Source organism: Metopolophium dirhodum, chromosome 8 (assembly GCF_019925205.1).
Source record: "Metopolophium dirhodum isolate CAU chromosome 8, ASM1992520v1, whole genome shotgun sequence".
Taxonomy (NCBI): domain Eukaryota; kingdom Metazoa; phylum Arthropoda; class Insecta; order Hemiptera; family Aphididae; genus Metopolophium; species Metopolophium dirhodum.
Window position 1 is genome coordinate 18,996,716 of NC_083567.1, and position 19,202 is coordinate 19,015,917.

Consider the following 19,202-nt stretch of genomic DNA (forward strand, 5'->3'; position numbering starts at 1 on the left):
CTCGAATACTTATGAAAAATAGTATTCCGAATATGTATTCGAATACTTGATAAATATAATATTCCGAATAAAGTATTTTAGCAACTCGCTTTAAAATTAAAATATAATATAAAGCTTATGATATTGCCTAAATAATAATCTTAACTTTAAATTTTATAAGAAGTCAATTCACTCCAGTGGCGTATATAGAAATAATTTGAGGTGGGTTATATAATATGATTGACTAAATAATACTTGAATTTTACAGTAAAATCTAAACATATTTGTTACTTATATATTCGTCGAAATTACCTACCTCTAAATATAAATAATTGCGGTGTTATTACTTGATAATTGTAGTATATTACATATTATTATTATATTAATACTTAAGTCAAAAATTCATTTAAGATGTTAGGATTCATAAATAGGAATATGATTAATTTTAAAAATATTAACTCATTTATAATATAATATAATTTAATTTAAGTTTAATATTTGTCAAATTGAGATTCAACTTACTGTCACAGAATAATTTATTCTGTATTAATGTAATTTTTATTTTTATTACCAAAAAGGGTATACCTATCCGTTTATAAATAAATATTTATATAGCAATATCATATAATATAATAATATGTACCTCCTATTTATCAATATTACAATAATATAATAATTAATAATTATCATTTAAATTTTATATCTTTTTATTATTATTAATTATTATTTTTGACAGCTGTACCACAAATATTATCCTATGGGTGTATTGATCACATATTATATGATAGGACCACTGAATAAAAATAATTATTCTGTGATAGGACCACAGATAAAAAATATATCTGTGGATATTAGGCATAGGACCACGGTTTTCTTTATCTAGTCACGATTATAATCTTTATAAGTCTTTATTATAGTTACAATAATCACAGAACAAAGGTTAGGTTAAGTTCTGAGCTATAATAGACTCTCGTAAATGATAATTGATAATATAACAACCGAAATACCTACTCTTTATAAAATAAAAAGATAGATTCTCACCTGTACTATTTTACACACGGATAACGGACCACGGATTCACGATTATACTGATTGCACCTTTTATATTATTCTTTTTTCGATTTACATGCATTTGGCCATTGTTCTATGATTTGGCTTCCACATTAATTTCGATTTTTAAGTTTGTTTAACTTATCAAATTAGCGTTCTCATACCTTAATTTACCTACTCATTCAAAATAGTTTTTATTTAAAAATTTAGAATCTAATTTGTCTTTAATAACTAACGTATAATATAATAGTGATCACGGCGTAATAAACCAAAACCAAATGTCCGCTATGAGCAAATCGGTATGTATTTCTAAAACTATATTTTCATATAGGTAAATGGTATATGAAATATGAATACATTACCTACTTTGTTTAAACTTAATAGTTATTTATCTTATAATTGCTTGTAAATATTACTATTTACTATTGAAATACATAGTTCTTAATATAGGGCAATAATTTTACTTACCTGCATATTTAAAAGTTTTCTTATTATTTAATAGGTTTTTAAATACCTATACAGTGGCGTGCTGAATAGCTATTTTTTGAGGCAATTGCCTCAGGGTAAATACGGGTGGGTGAGTTACTAGGTGTACAACTGGGCACTAGTTTGATCGTACATTTTAAATATCATATAAATGCCTATGCTAAGGCCTAGGAATGTAAAATCCTCTGCTTATTAGCTAACTGTGTATATGTACTAGTTGATCCCGAGCACTTTGTTGCCCGTTAAATGTATCAACTCTATATGACTCAAACTTTGTTCAATTCGTTATTTAATATTCGGTGTATGGTGTTTAAAATTTATCTTAACTTTTCTGTTGCCCGGAATAAAAATTCTGATTCACAGCAGTACATTATCAGGTAGGCCATCTACCTGTGGTAGATCATAGACCCCGTGCTGTTTGTTCGTAAGTGTATGATTATAGTGTATAACTCTAAAGTATTAAAGTTATACCAAGTTTGTCGTTTTTACTTGATTCCACCTAAACTGAATTAATATAATCAATTTATACAAAATCCTATTCTAACCTAACCGTACTAAAATCCGATGAATAAAAAAAAAACAAATTTAACCCTTTGTAATACAACCTATCTTCTTCCCAGAGGTCCAATCTACCCACAATCATTAATTTATATATATATCTAACTATATAAATACACAGACTATAACTATATAGACTAAACTCTGGAACTACTTATTAGATCTTCTTGTATATATTATAAATGTCTTGATTTTTTTTTTTAAAACAAAAGAGTATTTCACGGAAATGGTTTATATAAAAAAAAATTTTAGGAAAATCCACTTGTGTATAATATATTGATTGCTATTGGTTAATAGGGCATATTTGTTGATTTGTATTATTGTCTTTTGTCAATACACATATAAGATCTGATATGTAGTTCCAGAGTTTAGTCTGTATAGTTATAGTCTGTGTATTTATATAGTCAGATATATAATATATAAATTAATGTTTGTGGGTAGATTGGACCTCTGGGAAGAAGATAGGTTGTATTACAAAGGGTTAAATTTGTTTTTTATATAATCATACACTTACGCACAAACAGCACGGGGTCCACGATCTACCGCAGGTAGATTGCCTACCTGATAATGTACTGCTGTGAATCAGAATTTTTATTCCGGGCAACAGAAAAGTTAAGATAAATTTTAAACATCATACACCGAATATTAAATAACGAATTGAACAAAGTTTGAGTCATATAGAGTTGATACATTTAACGGGCAACGAAGTGCTCGGGATCAACTAGTACATATACACGGTTACCTAATAAGCAGAGGATTTTACAGAGGTTAATTTACAAAGGGTTAAATTTGTTATTTTTTTATTCATCGGATTTTAGTACGATTATGTTAGAATAGGCAAAATAGTTTTTATTTTCATAAATATAATATATTATAAATGTATATGTTTAATCAACTGAACTACTTACTTGAAACAATAAAAATTTTAAAAAAATTAGTAGGTATAAAGTAAAATATAATTAATAATTAGTAAAAATGGCTAAAAATTCCGACATAAAAATGATACATTTTGTAAAAAACATATGAATTCTGATTCTTATGTTATGTCTTAACTTATATTTTTTAGCCTTTGTTCATATTAATTTTTTTTTTTTTGTTAGATTCAAGTAGTTCAGTTGATCAAAAATATACATCTATAATTTATTAAATTTATGAAAATATTTGAAAATATTAGATAATAGGCATAAATATATTCATATTAAATAATAATATTATATTATTAAATAGTAAACTTTAAAAAAAAAATTTGGGGAAATGTCAGCATCAAAAATGTATTGGTTGGGGGGGGGGGAAATGTCCTACTACACTGAAAACAGTCTGGGGGGAAAATGTCCACGATTCAAATTTAGTATGTGCTATGTTTGTTGCAAAGGGTGATGGTAATGAGAAATAATTGTTGACCCCCTCCAATTTAATTTTAGTTCAGCTCCACTGTTTACTTGTTGTGAATCAATAAAGTAAATCACATTTTGGTTAAATAAGAAATAATGTTACTTAATGTATGAGTGTATGACTCATAAAATGTCCTTCATAATTGTGTCGTTTAATGAGACGGTCTTAGGTTTATTATACTATTTTAGCTGAGGAAACAGGAGGTGTAGTCACAGGTATCATTGTATTTTTATGTATACTAAATAAATGTTTCATTATTAAAATGAGTGTTGTAATGTTGTAATTTTCAGATTACTGATTCGGAAGATCAATTAGCAGGTAAATTATTTTTTTTATACCTGGTTAAGAAATATACTTGGCGGTTGGCTACTGCACAGTGCTTAACTATATGGCAGGCTTACAAATCTTAATGTTGATGACCACTGCCAAGTATGTTTCAACTTAAAGTATTTCTAGTAAGTAGGTTATAATAGCTAGAATTAGTAGTTTCAATATTAATGACATAGATCTAAGATAGAGACAATGAGTTATCTATTTTATTATTTATGAGTCATAATATAATTTAATAATAGATCCTATGCAGTGGCGGATCTAGGATTTTTTTTTGTGTGTGGGGGGGGGGGGGTAAAATTGTTCATATTAATTTTGTAAACACAATATTTAGAATTGTATGTTACGCCTTCTAATAAAGTATTACTCAAAATTTTTTAAACATGAAAAATTTAAATGTATAATTTAATTTATAATTTATAAAAAAAGTTTATAAAAAAAGATCGATTGAAATATTACAAAATAAAAAAAATTATTAACATGTTTTTAAAAACATCAAATATGTTTTTTCTCATTTCAATGCATTTAGTCAAATCTAAATTAGAATCTTGCAGTTGACGTGATATCGGCAATGTTATTGATAGTAATTCAATTACTACTTCTAATGCAAAAATAAATTTGAATATAAATTAGATATATTCTAATAAAATATATTAGATATATAAAAATTGATAGCATTCCGAGGTTTTTATGAATTAACAAACTTGATTTTTCTTTAATTACCAGACCAATATCAAACTCCAGAAAAATCTGGAATAATAAAAGCATTTGACGATATATTATATTTTTACTTTCTACATTATTGCACACTATACAGTATTAATATCGTCATTTACTTAATTTAAAAAAAAAAACGTGGCAGGTGCTTGATTGTTTTGTGATGTTCACAACTTTTTTTAAAATTTTATTTAATACTTTTACTTTCATATTATTATTCACTTTCAGCAATAGGCCTGAAAAAGAGTCTTTAACTTATAATATAAGAGATAATACATTTTCTAGATAGGGAGTTCTAAAAACACGGGTACTTGTTACATTTTTCAAAACCTGGCGTCTATGAAAGTTAGATGTAGCGCTTATTTTTTTTCAATATCTACCAATATTATTTCTTATTTCCTATTCCCTTGGTGTTTGCTCCAAAATCAAGACAGGATTCAGACATTTCACACATTACAATAAACATTCAAAAGTATATACTAATAAACATTAATAAATTAAATTATGCATTTATGTTACAGAAAATGTATAATAGTACCTTTTTTAAAAAAATAACAAAAAATATATTGTTGAATAAATGATAAAATAATATAAATAATTATTGATTCCCATACGTAAATGTGATATTATAATTATAGTCTTAGTACAACTGCTAATAAAATCCATTATTCTAGTTCAAAACAAATAATTTTGGTTCATTCCATTGAGATGTATAATAGTTTAAAATATTTTATACTTTTTTTGATAATACTGCATTGGCAGACATCAGGGGATGACAGGCTTGAGGGTGCTTAGCTCCCCCAAAAGTCTGTTAAGCCCCCTACTTTTTTAGTTGTATGGGATCTTGTACACTTTGTCACTGAATGATGTTTTTGATATTTATTTTATAAGTATTATAATTTATAACCTAACATTTTCAAATTATATAGACATTTTTAGATTTTAAGTTTTGATAGTTGACGGGGTGCCGCCACTGGGAAACTTCCCCTCCGTCAATCAAATCTCATCAAATTTACCTATTGTATAACATGTAAATACAGATTGTAAATTTATAAATTTTTGTTCAGTAAAAAAAAAAAAAAGGTTTGATAATATACTAATATGTTTGTTTAAATATCAATATTATCTCTTTTTAGCTCTCAAAAACATATTATCTATAACAAAATTACTCTAGCATGTGTTTGAAAAGTAGTATAATTATTCCATTTCACTCAAATTCAATAAACAAAACTATATGAGTTTATACAAATTCTATTACTCTTTTAATTTAATTTTTTAATTTCTCCAATTTTTTATTAAAAAGATTTACTTTTCAAACCGATAATGGTTGGATAATTAAGTCTAAGTTTTGTATGTAATTTTAAATTTGCATTGATTTTAATAAAGGAATTTGAATTTTATACCATACAAAATGTGTAAAATATAATATTCGCATTACATGATATAGAATAAAAAAATGTATTATATTATACTTAAAGATACACGTATTAAACAAAGTTAAATATTTGCATAATAAAAAAACGTATTTAAACAATACATAATAAAACTATGAATGTTATCTATATTAATTATCATCTTCTTTAGCTTTCACAGTCTATTTAAGGCCTTTGCTGCTTATTCTACTTTACTTCCTCATTTATTATTCCCAGTAGTGGATTTTCAACATTTTTCTGGGGTGGGGGAAATTCAGTACCCCTGGACCTCCTCCGTCAATCCGCTACTGTGTATACTAGTCTTATATTATTAGATTTACATACCTACCTACTCTGTTTACTTATATAGGTAGTTTTATGTATTCTCGGTGTCCTTTATACTGGCAGATTTCTGAAACTTCCCTAATTAACAAGTACATTTTATGTATTTCTGAAGTTGTTTTTATCAATTAAAAAAATAAATGTTTGTAAATTAACGTTTATGTTGTCTTTACATTTTATTAATATTATATTAATTTTTTTTAGAAATGGAAGAAGCATTTCAATTGTTTGATAATAGAGGTGACAATAAAATACACATATCAAATATAGGTAATGCTCTTCGCGCATTAGGTCAAAATCCTACAGAGTCAGATGTAAAGAAGTTTACACAACAACATAAAACTGGTATGATTTAGAAAATGCATTTAATAAATATCAATATTATGCTGATACCACATTAGTTAAGTAAATATTTTTCTTTCAAGACGAACGCATTCCATTTGATGTATTTTTCCCCATTTATCAAGCTATATCTAAAAACCGTTCCTCAAATACAGCTGATGATTTTAATGAAGGTTTACGACATTTTGACAAAGACGGAAATGGATTTATATCATCTGCAGAATTACGCCACTTACTTACGACACTTGGTTAGTAAATAATTGAATGTCATTATTTCCTTTTTATTAATAATCTAGTGTTTGTACTAATGTAGGAGAAAAACTTACTGATGAAGAAGTTGAACAGTTATTAACTGGACAAGAAGATTCTTTAGGAAACATAAACTACGAGGAATTTGTGCGTTCTGTAACATCGGGTTGAATGGTTCAAACATTTTTTAGTATTTATTTTTCTTATTATTTAATTCATTATTGTACCTAATCATTTTAAGCACATTTTAAATATATATTTTGTTATCATCATACGAGTAAAACAGCAACTATTTTGTGTATGTATATTATAATATAACTTAATAAAATTAATTGATTAAGTTTATTGTTGATATCTTTTGGCCTGGAAAATAATAAAATCGGCTACACACAATAACCATATTTTGGTAAATCAAAAGTTCATTGGTAATAATATTGTTCTATTACACGTTAGCCTCTAAATAAGAAAGACAATGCATAATGTCAAACTAATTAACAAATAACAAATTAAACAAACTAATTAAAATATCTAGATAAATAATTATAGCTTAGCTTCCTGTAAAATACTATACTTTTAATTTTCAATTGATTACTAATAACTGCAGCAGAATCTATATTACTAGATATTTTTGTTGGAATCCATAAGTATTCAATACATTTTGCAAGGGAGTTTTAATAACTTAATGAAATCAACTCTAGCATTACCACCGGAGTCAGTGTTGTATTTAGTATTTTTTTGTAGGAGCGGATGACAAGAATTTTAGCTCACAGATTACGATGCAATAATAATAATTTATAATATAACAATACACATGCATTTATAGAGCCATGGACGGATTTGTTCTCATATCCGCCCCTGACCGGAGTTGATAGAAGAATAAAAAAGATACTTATGAGCAATTAATATATATGTTAATCATTAAACTTCGGTCATCAGCTATAGCTTATACTTCATTAAAATGTTTAAGCAGCAAATTGCATAGGTTTTACAGTTTTCTTCGAAAGAATTTTGTTAGATCAAGGTATAAATAATACCAGCTTTTATTTTCTTTCTACCCACTGCTAACTGATGTGTAAAATCAGCATAGCGCCATGCTAATGTATTTTTACTGATTGGTTACTTTGGTACTTTTTTTTTAGGACTGGTAAGAATAGTCCTTTAAGGTCGGAGTGCATGAATCCAACCTATAACAATGTTTTGTTGTTAGGTGCTATTTTAGATTTATTCATCATAATATTGTATAGTATACAATTGCTATATACTTATATTCTGTGGTTATAATCTTGTCAAGTTATTATGTCTGTTGAACTAACAACTGTTCACATTAGGGACTAATTTGTTACTTGTTGCTCTGAAGCTATACAGTATTAATAATCTCTATTTAAGTGTTATGTGATGTATAAAGTATATTATATATTATGAATATAATGGTAAATTTTTTTTTTAATTCGGTATACCTGTTAGATATATTGTAATTTTTTTTATGTGTTTATATTGCTTCTAAAAAATATGCTCCATTGAATAGGTAGGGCTTAGTTATTCAGCTATTTCAGCCCCCTCAAATTTCTAATACTATTTGCACCTATCATTCTTGTTAATAATATATTTTTGTCCACATATTGGTTGGAATCACATTTAAATTAAAGAGAAATACTATTGTTTATGATTTATAATGTGGCCGATTTCTAATTGGAAAATGTGTGTTGTTACAAATTTAAAACCATTTAAAAAAAATAAAAATACAAACTAATTAGTCAGAACACGTAGTCAAATAAAAAAAATAAATATTTTATGTAAATAAAGCCTGCAAAAAATAAAATTTTCAAAATAAATATCATGAAGATGTTAACATAAAATGTAAATATATTTAAAAATATGTTAGAATAGTATTGTTGTACATTTTATCCTAGAGTAACACAACTTGTGGTTTTTAAAATTGTAGACTAGTTTGCTGTTTTCTATGATCTTTATTTAAATACTACAATCAGTAGGGCCAGATTAACATATGGGCAAAAGGAGCTTTAGCACCAGGGCAGCATTTTTCATATACTCATATATAGTATATATAAGTCATATATACTCATATGTTATACATGAAATATATCATGTTTTAATATTGGAAAAGAGTACCAAATATATATTGTTTAAGGGTAGCTCTGAAAATCAGGAAAATTGATACTTAACTTGAACATGTTTACAACTCCAAAAATTTGTTTCAACTAATAAACCTTGTTATGGTAAAATATTATATATAGCTTCTCCATGCCGCATAGAATCTAAAATGAAAATCATGTATCAACAATTGGGACAATAGCACTCAATTTAATTTTACCACTTCCAACGATACCTATTAATCATTAATTATGTGTAAATTATTATTTTTAAAATATTTATAAACATACTTTTACATCTAAAATTTGTTCAAGCAAAATATCAGTAAAACTATTTAGAAAGTAGTTTTAAAATTAAAATTGATATATAATACATGTATGTACATAAAGGAACTGTCACATAATAAAATCGATAATTTTCAATAATATTGTGCAGCCATGTCTTCTGCATCAATACCAAGCATAGCAAGTTCATCTCCATCAGATTCATTGCCATTTGATTTCTTATTATTTTCTTCTTTAGGCCCCTGAATAATTGGGTCTTCTAATTTATCGTCATCCTCTTCAGTAACTTCTCCTTCTTTACCCATAATTTTCTTCATGTGTCTACGTTTTCGTTGAGACGGGGCATTTTTCTTTTTCTTTCTTTCAGGCGAAATACTTAAATTATTTGTTACACCATATGGCATGTTGTAATGTTGATGAATTAATGGATTATGAACTTGAGGATTAATTGGTGTGTTTATAGAAGGTACTACCGAAGAAGCTTCACTGCAAGGAAAAATCATATTTAATGCAGTACTTAAATCTTGAGGTAATGTATTAGTAGTGTGTGGTTGAGGTTGACTATACATTTGATGTATTTGATTTCCTGATTGTGAACGGTTCAGTTGTGTCTCAATTGAATCAGTTTCTGAATTTACAATACCATCATTATTTTCATTATCATCATCTATATCCATGTCAACGGGTAATATATGCTTTTCAATCTGAAATAATTTTTATATATTTTTAAAAATGTCAAAAAGTATTTATATTATATTTATTAAAAATATATTCAACTTGTTTCTACTGATTTTGCAGATTGTTCACTGCCAAGAAGTGAAAAACTAAAATAAGAGTTATGTGTAGGGTGCTAAATACAGTGTGTAGTCTGTCTTGTGCCTCGATAGGACAACCTACTCGCGGTTTACCTGTGTACATATACTAATATCACAATATAAAAGTCTATATCACTTAGGTAGGAATGTTAAAATATAGCACATGGAGCCACCAGAAATAGGAATCATGGCTGAAGATTTGAGTCACTGTATTTTCGGCCCCGAATAAGGATCTGACCAGATATTTTTTTGTTCAATGGTTGGATAAAAATACATAAATTCATATTTTTCAATTAAAAAGTACAGCAGGGTCTGTGATAGATGTGTAGCTAGATTCCAGGAGATTGAATGTTATTGGTTACAAAATTATTATAACCTAAACTACCAGCATCAGTAATTCAAACTGATTACCAAAAGACGCATCTTGAAGATAATGATCACAGCGAAGGGTACAGATCGAAAGCTGCTATAATCACATCTTAACTATACTCCTTTTCAAAAGAGAATATACCGCATTCGCGCATGTCAAATGATTTGATTAGTGCGTCAAGAACTATGTGATCACGCTAACAATGGGAAATTGGTGGGAAATGACATAAATTGGTAGCTGACCAGTATAATCTCTTTTGGAAAGTTTTAAGAAACGACCACGGCGGAGAATTCTTGAAAGCGAGCAGTATAGCTAATATATATTTTCTTTGTATGGTAAATTTAGTGATAAACACTATACTATTTTAGCATTAAGTATGCATTATAGAATACTAATATTATTTTTAAGCATTATGTAAATGCGAATCGTATACTTTGATTTAAAATTTTAACTTGTTTAACATGTTTGGACAATAATTTAATGGTTGACCATTTGTAAATTTCAGATTTTAGTATTAATGCTGTTGTCTTATTTTTAATAAATTAGTTAAATATTCCATAATAAAAGAAAATACAATTTTATTCATCTAAAATAGAACAATACCTATCTAAATGAGAATGTTGTGTAAAAGTATACTTAGTATGATTTATTTTGATTTTTTATGAATCAAATTATTTTGTTACTTTACCTTTTTTTCATTTGCTGCAGTGATCATTTTTTCTATTAACATTTTTTGCATAGCTACAGATTCCATCAAGTGTTCTTTAGGTTCATTAGTTGTACTTTCAACAGTAAAATTGGGTATATCTTTAGTAGACGAGTTTGATTTTCTACTAATGGGCTTTGCAAATGGCATTTTTCCAATAAAAGGTAATTTTATTCTGCTAGTGCGGTGAGATAAATTAAAACTTTCATCTTTCTTTTCATACACAATTGGTGGTGGCTTTGGTTCTTCAAGTCGTTGCTTTTTTACTACATGCACATTAGATTGGCTAGATCTACGAGATTCTTCAATTTCATCAGATTTATTTTTATGCAATCTGTCTTTAGATTTCTGCACAGATTCCTTTAAAGTAATCATACTTTTTTCTACAGGTAAATCAACTGGTTTCATCCAATCTGATAAAGATACATTATTTGTATCATTTATCTCTTTGTCAGGACTTAACTGACTTTTTAAATCTGTGGGTTTTCGACTTAATTCTTTTTTATATTTATCTCGATCTCTTTCTCTATCTCTATCTCTTTCGCGTAATTTTTCTTTTTCCCTCTCTTTTCTAGGCTCCTTCTCAAAAAAAGACTTCTCAACTTTGGGTTCAGCAATGTTTTCTTTAGATTTATTTTCTTTAATTGGATCTTGTTTAATTGTACTTAATTGTGATAAAGATTTTTCAAACGCCCGAGTTCTTTTTGTAAGCCAATCAATTTCCCAATTTGGCTGCTTTGCTATAAGTTCCTAACAAAACAAAATAATAAATTAATTTTTTAATTTTAATTTAGCGTTATTTTTAATATACACAATCATTGCTAAAACCAAAACCTTAACTATAAAAACTAATATTCTACTTTACTATATACATTAGGTCAAGAAAATAAGCTACCTAATAATTAGAATAATTTTTAAACTAGTTTAAAACTAATTTCCATAACTAGAAGATTCATTTTTGTTAAAATTTCAATGATATGATAAATTAACTATCCTGCCTAATTATAAATATTAGGACTTAATTGACAATAATCAATTTTGTTATAATATTATTAGCATAGGCAAAACTAGACAATTTCATTAGACAAGACCATAAGTTAAATAAGTTAGGCCATAGAGACAAAATCTCAGATTTTGATGAAGGAAAAAGTACCATATTTTCTTGTTTCATAAAACTTAAAAATTTTTACAGAACTTCATATAGAAAATTCTAGCCTTATAAATTTCCTTATTTTCACTCGTTTTTATCAACCAACGACAAAAATAATTGATAATCAGAATATCAGATTACAGTAATTTCACTGTTAAGACACGACAGTAACATACATTAAAATACTAAAATTTTGAGTACAAAGTTTACACCAAATGGCAAGTATCAAAAATGTAAATTTACCATACTTTCATCTATTTTAAGAATTTTAACAGATGAATTATCATGAATATCCATTCTGTATATCACAAAATATAAATATGCGTTATTTAATAACTATGTATAAACAAATGTACTGTCTTAATAATTATTAAACAAGGAATTTTCAATATTTAACTAATGTCTTAGGGCAAGGCATTAATTGTCCTAGTCTGCCTCTCTCCCAAATGACCATCACCCTAATGGAAGATGGGGTGATTTATTTAACAATTAAAACAAAAATAATACTGAGAATTAAATAGTTAAGCATAAAAAAATATAGTTATATGGGGCTGATTAGTTCAAGTGACCAAGGCTGTAGTTCTGTTCATGATTATAATGTATAGAATTATAAAATATATAATATAACTACCGCATATAAATCATTATGTTGTTTAGATTTAAAATGTGCTGAAGCACAATGAAGATCTCCAATCCAAGTGTCACACAGTTTGCAATACCAAGCTTGAGTTCCAATAAAAAACTCCAAACCTATAAAATATATATATAAAATATATAAATAATACACTTAACATGTCAATAATTCTAAATTTATTAATATGGTGATAAAGTATTGTTACACAATTTAATACTTTATTCTTGTTCTATATCTTTGTACCTATGACAAATACTATTTTTTCATAATTTAATTTGTATGAATAAATTATTATTTTTGGTATTAATAAATTAACTATTAAAATGGCATCACTTAAAAATTTTAAACGTAACATTGATCAAAGTGATCTTATAAGTTTTCAGTTTAAACACTATGTACAAATTATTTTGTTTGATGGATTTGCTCTTCATACTGCATAATTATCGACTCAGAACAATTCATAAGACACCTACCTTTAATAGGTACTCGTTTATTTGGTAGTTCAGGATTTTTTTCAGGTTGAGTAGGTTCAGTTTGTGTATCATGCCAAGGTAATTCAACAACATTTAATTCCTATAAACAATGAATATTTGGTATATTATTATTTTATTTTATGTTAAAATATTATTTTACTTAAAAAATATTATTAATATTATTTAAAAAGATGTTACAAACCTCCAAAGTTTTTCTATGGGATTCACTATGCAAATGTGTTAAATATTCTTTTGCAGTTTTTGGAAAAATATTACATGGCTGACACCAATGAATGCACGAATCACAATAAACATGATTGAATTGAGGTATTTTCTCATTACGTTTTGATTTTTTACTTGTATCAATTAACTCTTTAGATTTGTATGATTTCTTAGAATCAGTTTCTTCTTCTGAAGAAGAATGCACTTTCAAAGATTTTTTTGATTTATTAGATTTATTCCTTTTTTTTTTTAGTTCCAATGAAGAGGAAGAAGTACTGCGATGTCGATTCTTGCGTATATTAGAAACTTCATCTTGTTGTACAGTTTCTGTAGGGGTTTTCACATACTCAGGTTCTGTTGTCTAAAATAAAATAAGTTAATTAAATATCAAATTAAATATACTGTATTAATAGTAATTACTAATTGTTTCAGTTCGACTTTTTTAATTTCTTTTATTGAGTCTTTTGGAATCATTGTATTTAACACTTCAAGAATATTATTCACACCCTTAATTTTTCCATTTACATCATCCTAGAAAAAAAGTTACATAATATAATATTGTTATACATCAGTCAGCAGATTACAAATAATATTGTTGAATTTAATATTACATAATATTATACATACCAAACGTGCTATTTAAATTAAAAATTAAATAATACCTGTGCTTTTCTATTTTTTTTTAATTCATTATTACGACGACCATCTGTATTATCCAACTTAAATGTGTCATACTGAATTTGTAATGTCTCAAGTTCTTTTTTTAAACTAAACAGTTTAGTAGCATATGTTTCACGTTGCATTTCAAAAATGCTATCCTGAGAACTTTTAGTTTGTGTATCTGGTACTATAGTCAAAATAATCAGTAAATAATATTATTACTTAGTTTCTAACAATACTCACGTCTGTTTATTATTATTATGTCACTAATTAATAAAATATAGAATAGTACTATATTTTGTATACTTTATATAACAGTACTTAAGTTTGTTATTTATTGGTAGTAATTTCTGTAATTTAAGTTATAGTAGTATTATAACTAATATAAAACAATTATTAATTGATATAAATTAAGTTTATTATTTAGTGGATAAAAAGTGCTACAGTAAAAGAATATTAATTAATATTAGTTTTATTAAAAACGCAAACATACCTGGTGTAATCGATGTAATGTTGGGAGGGGGTTTTGTTATATCTACAACATTTTTCAGATCTATATTATACAATCCTTGATTGGTAGATTGATAACCCTATAATAATTATAATCACATTATACATAATATTATGTTAAACAATTTTTTACTGAGCACTTACTTCAACTGGTTCAAGATTAGTATGTACTGGATTATAAGGGACAGATTTTTGATCATATTGTTGAAATTGTTGGAATGGTGTTCCATATTGCTGGTAACCTGGTTGGTACCACTGAGCATTTTGAGCCTAGATTTTGAGAAATTAAAATATATTAATAGAATAATAAGATAATAAACTTTTATTAAGTTTTAGGTACTTAAGTTTGTGATCAATAATAATTGTATAATGTCTCTTCAACTATCTGGTCACTTCAATATTTATAATAAAATATACTATCTAACATACTAATTTTGACTTCAAATCTGAATATTGTTATTGTTATTTAAAACATTTAATCCATGGCTTTTGAGATTTTATTTAATTTTTTTCAAATTATTGTCATAACTTTTACCATTATCAAACAGAGGCCTTTTTATTTGTTACCTAAAGTATATAAATAGGTACCACCTAAATATATTATCCTAAATTAGGATTATCATTCAACAGTGATATAAATGCACAATATTTCGACTTCAACTATCATAATCTATTTTAAAAATTTGTATCATTAATAGTACTTACAGGAACTGGTTGTCGTTGTTGGTAAGCTGTGAATTGTGAAGGTTGGGGTTGAACATAGTTTGTAGTTGATGAATATGGAGTAGCAGGATTTTGTATTCCTGGCCATTGTGAATTATATAATGGTAAATTGTTGGGTGTAGTAGGTAGTGTAGGAGGTGGTGGTTCCTTTAAAATGGAATTTGGCGCTCTGGAAGATGAAGGTGGAGCTTGAGAATACCGATTTCCTAATTTATTAGACTGTTCGGTATTTAATGGTGGAGTATCACTTTTATCAGAGTTAGTTAATGACATAGACCTGGCTCTCTTTGTAACTTTTTTTTCTGGCTCAGAATCAGATGAACTTAATTCTTGTACATACATGGTTGTAGAATCTTTATTTATTGTCTTGTTTGAATATACGTCATTTGAAGAACGATCTTTTTTAGTCTCAGTAGGAGGAGAATTTATCCAGTAATCATCATCTTTAGCGGAATAATCTTTTCTACCAGGTGTTTTTAATACCTTAGGAATAGATTTCTCTCGAATAGGAGAATCATCCCAACTATTAGAATATAGATTTTTTGTTGAAGTCTTGGAAGTTTGAGATTTTATCCAGTGTTCATCTTTATCATTACTAGAAATTTCTGATCGTCCAGGAGTTTTAGAGCCTTTAGAAGAATATTCTGGTCTATTAGATTTTTTTGCATCTTTTGTATCTTTAGAATCACTTTTATTAGTTTCAATCCAATATTCATCATCACTTTTTTCTGTATACTCCACTCTGCCTGGTGTTTTAGAACCTTTTGAGGCTTTTAACTTTTCAACAAAATCATCAGAATTATTTTCGTCATCAGAATTACTCTTTACTGCTTGAGTTTTTTCTATGGACTGATCTTGTACATTAGGTGACCTAGGCCGTCGTGATGGCGATCTTCTCTTAGGCGATCTAAGTTTTGGAGTAGTGTAGCGTCGGGATCTGCTAGGAGAATGTGAGTGAGATCGAGATCGTGATTTAGATCGATATCTACTTGGTGATCGACGTCTATCAGGAGAACGGGAATAACGTCTATGTCTAGAAGGCGAATTATAGGGTCTTACACGATATTGACTTTGTGGTGAGTGATGTCTTCCACGATCACTTCTATCCCAATAATTATTTTGGTATGGCCGTCTATAACCCCTATGTGGGTGTCCAGATGCACGTCTATAATACTTTGCATCATAATAACCTTTTTTATCTGAGTAACGCTCATCATTTTTTTCACTATGGTCTTCATCTTTATCCCATTTACTTCTGCTGATTGGCGAAGAATCATCTCCATCATGTTTTTCTTTTGAGACATCTTTGTCGGTGCCTGATTTAGAATCCCACGATCTTTCACGTGAATCACTTCGATCATTATCATTGTATGAAGATTCATATTTATCTCTAGAGCTAGACGGTCTTGATCTACTTCCCATTGGACGTCGCATTGTTCCTTTTCTATTTGGTGTCCTACCACGATAAAAACCTCTGATGAATGGACGACCACCTCTAGCTCTTCTTATACCTCTTCCACCTCTTTCCATTTTCTAAAATTATACAAGCTACCCTAAAATATATTTTATAATTAGTGCATAAGTAAACACATGGGTAAATTTGAAAAAATAAGTTTTCTTTCATAAAATTACTTAATTAATTTTTAATAGCTGTAATACTTTAAAACTTGTTACTCTTTCAAAGATTTATTCTATTTTAAATAATGGGAAAGATAACAATACATTTTATGCAATTTTGCTAATGTGTGTACAGTATAGAAGCAGGCGGATACAAGGGGGGGCTGAAGCTCCTCATCCCGTAGGTACTTTAAATATTTCCTTAATTTTCAGTTTATTAACTAAAGTAAAGAGGTTAGAGGAGCAATACCATACTTTAAACATTATATTATATTGCTTATAGACATTAAGTAGTGATTGATAATCGTACATTTTTTCATCTAGCCCACTTTTTTATTTCTGGATCCGCGCCTGTATAGAAACAAGTTTAACTAGTATGCAAATGATAATATTTTTTTCTTAAATTCTCAAGTACGAAATCTGAAGGAAAGTATAATAAATTATAGACATCCTTTTTTTTAAAAAAAAAAAAAACTTTTTAATAGAGAAAATAATATAAGTATTATAAGTTTAAAAGCAGTTTAACCTAGGAGCACACAACAGTTTAATTTATCCGTGGACAGTGTTCAGAGTTGTAGGAACAATGTACAAAAATAATACACGGGGTTTCAAAAATGAGACTGTAATATGGTATAACCAAAACAAAATGAAAACTGTGTTCTGATTTTTGTTAAATGTTGTTAACATAGAATAAACACCAAACAATGATGAAAAATGTATAGTGTGTGTAGTTCTTAGGTGTATGAAAAAAATACACTACACGAAATATCTAGAAAAATAAAACCCGGTTTTAAGGTAGATTCCATGCAGTGATTGGACACGATGACTAGCCATTGCAAGAATACTTAAGATTAGGTTCAACTACAGGTCAAGAATATGATCAGCATCTAAACAGAGTGATACTGCAGTGAAACCATATACTTAGGTACTCATGTTCCAATAATTAAGTAGGAGTGTCGGACACAAGTCATATTATTGTGCCGAAATGCTGTTTAATCATTGAAAAATGGTATGGACAGTTCATATAATACAATCCTTGTATATTTATATAAGTACCTAGTTTAATTACTAACCTAGGTACAAGTCAAATTATGTTGTTATTATTATAGATACACTTGTGATAATTTAGTAACATTAAAATCTTACCTTTAACTTATACACTCATAACTCACAATATATATTTAAATATTTTAATACAATATGATCAACGAATATAAAGTTAATATAATACAGACAAGCTGATGACAAAAATGTACAACACAACAATTAGATACACAGTATAGATTCAAGACTACTACCGGCGAAATAAACAGTTATAGATATAAAACAATAGTTAAATACGTAGTATTTTATAAAACATATGAATTGGAAATTAATATCGGATAATAATTAATAACTATTTTATGAACAATAGTTAACAAAACTAGTAACTAGTAACTACTAATTACTAAAGCCTAAAGCCAGTAAACAAAGCACACGCAGAATCTACACTGGCAAACAGTAACGGGGTACGAGTATTAACACTGTTAACTATAACAAGCGTATTGACAAATTGTCATTTCTGTAATACATACAGAAATATCAGAACCGACAGGACATCATATTATTGTAGTATAGAGTATAGACGTAAATTTAAGGTTATTATTGACAGACGATAGCACTTATTAACATAATTCAAAATAATACACAAATCGAGGACCTACCTCCATATTGGTATGATGAAGTTTACAACAGACCTGAATTTGTATCGATTGCGTAAAGCAATTGTGTTCTGACTATTGCGATCTTTCGATTATTTTCAATAATAAAAATTTAAATAAAATGGTTTAATTACCATACAAGGCATAGAAAATTACTAAAAAGCTTAGCGACGTTCGATGACACGTTAAAGAGTAGAAAAGAAATGTTTGCTACTAAAATTAAAAATAGTAAAATACTAAATTAGAGTATAATATTTTTTACATAATCGAGTAGTTTTTCAATGTTTCCATAATCAATTTGCAATAACCTTAAATCTACCTCTACCCTCCTTCACATGAACGTGCAAAATCATTTGCTGTGATTGGTTG

At 27.6% G+C, this 19,202-nt stretch overlaps 2 protein-coding genes across 6 annotated transcripts; one reads left to right on the forward strand and one right to left on the reverse strand.

Annotated features, from left to right (window-relative positions):
• The first annotated feature begins 832 nt into the window (after positions 1–832).
• LOC132951310 (myosin-2 essential light chain-like) lies at positions 833–7,197 on the forward strand. 3 transcript variants are annotated; one of them, XM_061023139.1, is made up of 5 exons: positions 833–1,328; positions 3,756–3,783; positions 6,471–6,611; positions 6,692–6,856; positions 6,905–7,197. In XM_061023139.1, the coding sequence occupies exons 1-5, from the start codon at positions 1,308–1,310 to the stop codon at positions 6,919–6,921; spliced, it is 372 nt and encodes a 123-aa protein (XP_060879122.1). In that variant the 5' UTR covers positions 833–1,307; the 3' UTR covers positions 6,922–7,197. The 3 variants fall into 3 exon arrangements, with proteins under 3 accessions (XP_060879122.1, XP_060879120.1, XP_060879121.1); XM_061023137.1 differs by having other exon boundaries at positions 840–1,328; positions 6,922–7,197; XM_061023138.1 differs by lacking the exon at positions 833–1,328 and adding an exon at positions 3,423–3,680 and having other exon boundaries at positions 6,922–7,197.
• Positions 7,198–9,158: 1,961 nt separating this feature from the next.
• On the reverse strand, positions 9,159–19,015 carry LOC132951309 (uncharacterized). 3 transcript variants are annotated; one of them, XM_061023136.1, is made up of 11 exons: positions 18,837–19,015; positions 15,499–17,069; positions 14,938–15,063; positions 14,777–14,873; positions 14,286–14,470; positions 14,044–14,154; positions 13,604–13,984; positions 13,402–13,501; positions 12,926–13,044; positions 11,127–11,894; positions 9,159–9,957 (listed from the first exon to the last, which is right to left on the reverse strand). In XM_061023136.1, exons 2-11 carry the CDS (start codon positions 17,044–17,046, stop codon positions 9,388–9,390), a joined length of 4,005 nt encoding a protein of 1,334 aa, XP_060879119.1. In that variant the 5' UTR covers positions 17,047–17,069; positions 18,837–19,015; the 3' UTR covers positions 9,159–9,387. The 3 variants fall into 3 exon arrangements, with proteins under 3 accessions (XP_060879119.1, XP_060879118.1, XP_060879117.1); XM_061023135.1 differs by having other exon boundaries at positions 18,708–18,847; XM_061023134.1 differs by lacking the exon at positions 18,837–19,015 and adding an exon at positions 18,280–18,796.
• Positions 19,016–19,202: the final 187 nt, after the last annotated feature.

Coding starts and splice junctions, on each gene's coding strand:
- LOC132951310 (XM_061023137.1), top strand. CDS start 1,308: ATGTCCGCTATGAGCAAATCG. Junction 1,329..3,755: donor TGTCCGCTATGAGCAAATCG/GTATGTATTTCT, acceptor TGTAATTTTCAG/ATTACTGATTCGGAAGATCA. Junction 3,784..6,470: donor TTCGGAAGATCAATTAGCAG/GTAAATTATTTT, acceptor AATTTTTTTTAG/AAATGGAAGAAGCATTTCAA.
- LOC132951309 (XM_061023136.1), bottom strand. CDS start 17,046: ATGGAAAGAGGTGGAAGAGGTATAAGAAGAGCTAGAGGTGGTCGTCCA. Junction 14,874..14,937: donor CTAATCTTGAACCAGTTGAA/GTAAGTGCTCAG, acceptor TAATTATTATAG/GGTTATCAATCTACCAATCA. Junction 14,471..14,776: donor CATTACATCGATTACACCAG/GTATGTTTGCGT, acceptor TTTTGACTATAG/TACCAGATACACAAACTAAA.